This window comes from Verticillium alfalfae, genomic scaffold, assembly GCF_000150825.1.
Source record: "Verticillium alfalfae VaMs.102 supercont1.7 genomic scaffold, whole genome shotgun sequence".
Classification (NCBI taxonomy): Eukaryota; Fungi; Ascomycota; class Sordariomycetes; order Glomerellales; family Plectosphaerellaceae; genus Verticillium; species Verticillium alfalfae.
Window position 1 is genome coordinate 663341 of NW_003315032.1, and position 2189 is coordinate 665529.

The window sequence follows — 2189 nt, forward strand, 5'->3', positions numbered from 1 at the left end:
ATTCTTCCCCCATGCCTGTCCACCAACGTCCGCCCATTTCCACCAGATGGTGCCTTCCCCCCCAGCCCAGCCCCCATGCATCCAGGAACACCGCCGCGTCCTTCTCTCCGTTCCTCTCTGTCGCCTTCGCAAGACTTCATCTCACCGAGTCGCTGACAACAAGACGCCCATCCTCATCCCATCCCTTGCGAAACGCTTCCGGGCGCTCGATCTGGCCTTGTCAGATCCCTCGAGTCGCCACGACCCACCACCAATCACCTCGCCTCAACTCTCGAACATTTGAACCCTCGAATCTCCCTGCTCCCCCTCACGACTCACCACTGGAATGCCGCCGTTCAGATACCCGCCCAACGTGTGATTATTGACCCTCCACATCGAATTCTGCCATAATCATTGCCGGTAGCCTTCATTGCTGCCGCTGCTGCCGCCAGCCTCCCTCTGCGGTTCCCAGGAGACGCTCCGTCCCGTCCCAAGGCGGGCCATTACGACCCCGCCCACGCCCCAAGCCCCAGGGACTCCCGCCGTCTAGACCATGGCATCGCACCGGGATATAGAGCTCAACACACTCAAGTTCAAAGAGGACTCCTTAGGCCAGGGGAGCAGCTACAGCATGCGCGACTTCAGCCTGCGCGAGCCCGTCTACGACGCCTCCTCCAACCCTTCTCGCTGGAAGCCGCTTCGCGAGAGCTTCCAGCGCGATCCCGACCGCAGCATCCTGCCCAAACCGTCCAGCGCCACCGGCTTCCTCGACGAGGATGGCGAGGAGCACGAGCTCGACCCTCATTACTATGACCTGCGCCAAGCCACTCTGCAGACCGTCAACTCGAACCTCGTGAGGAGTCTTAAGGGCCGTCACCTACAGATGATCGCTATTGGAGGCTCCATCGGTACCGGTCTGTTTGTTGCTTCAGGCCGGGCCCTCGCCAACGGAGGGCCAGCTTCCTTGCTCATCGCCTTTTCTCTCGTCGGCGCCATGCTGTACTGTACGTGTCAGGCTCTCGGTGAGCTGGCCGTGACCTTTCCCGTCGCCGGATCCTTCTCGGCCTACTCGACGCGCTTTATCGACCCCTCTTGGGGCTTCGCCATGGGATGGAACTATGCTTTCCAGTGGCTTATTGTTTTGCCGCTGGAGATTATCGCCGCTTCTATTACCATCAACTATTGGGATGAGTCGGTGACGCGCGCCATCTTTGTCACCATCTTCCTCATCGGTATTATCGGCATCAATATGTTCGGCGTTAAGGGTTATGGCGAGGCCGAGTTCATCTTCTCTCTCATCAAGATCATTGCCGTCATCGGCTTCATCTTGCTCGGCATTGTTCTCAACATTGGTGGCACCCCGGGCGAGGGTTATGTTGGTGGGCGCTACTGGCAAAACCCGGGCGCCTTCAACAACGGCTTTAAGGGCCTCTGCTCCGTCTTTGTCACTGCCGCCTTCGCCTTTGCCGGCACCGAGCTGGTCGGTCTCGCGGCTGCTGAGACGGCCAACCCGCGCAAGTCCCTGCCTACCGCTATTAAGCAGGTTTTCTGGCGCATCACGCTATTCTATATTGTCGCCCTCACCCTTGTCGGCCTTCTCGTGCCACACAACGACCACCGTCTAATGGCCGTCGAGTCCCCGATCAACGCTACCGCCTCCCCATTCGTCATCGCTATTGAGGAAGCCAAGATAAGCGTCCTTCCCGATATCATGAACGCCGTCATTCTTATCGCAGTCCTCTCCGTCGGCAACTCGGCCGTGTTCGGTTCCTCCCGTACTCTCGCCGCTCTGGCCGACCAGAACCAGGCCCCCCGCATCTTCTCGTACATTGATCGCAAGGGCCGGCCTCTGATGGCCATCGGTGCCGCCGCCGTTATCGGCCTCCTCTCTTACATCGCGGACATGCCTGAGCAGTCCGACATTCTTGACTGGCTCCTCGCTACTTCAGGACTGTCTTCAATCTTCACATGGGCCTCCATTTGCTATTGCCACATCCGCTTCCGCCAAGCCTGGGGCGCCGCCGGCCATCACCCGAGCGAGCTCGCCTGGCGGTCCCAGGTCGGCGTCACCGGCTCTTGGTGCGGCCTCATCATGAACTGTATCGTCCTCGTGGCCCAGTTTTGTGTAGGCGCATGCCCATCGAGGTCGACGAGCTTGACAGCAGAGGCATAGCAAAAGTCCTTCTTCCTGCGCTACCTGGCTGCCCCCG

At 59.8% G+C, this 2189-nt stretch overlaps 1 protein-coding gene across 1 annotated transcript; it reads left to right on the forward strand.

Annotated features, from left to right (window-relative positions):
• Window positions 1-532: 532 nt before the first annotated feature.
• VDBG_06024 (general amino-acid permease GAP1) lies at window positions 533-2152 on the forward strand (the record flags this gene model as incomplete). Its single annotated transcript, XM_003003536.1, has 1 exon — window positions 533-2152. The coding sequence occupies one exon, from the start codon at window positions 533-535 to the stop codon at window positions 2150-2152; it is 1620 nt and encodes a 539-aa protein (XP_003003582.1).
• Between the last annotated feature and the right edge of the window lie 37 nt (window positions 2153-2189).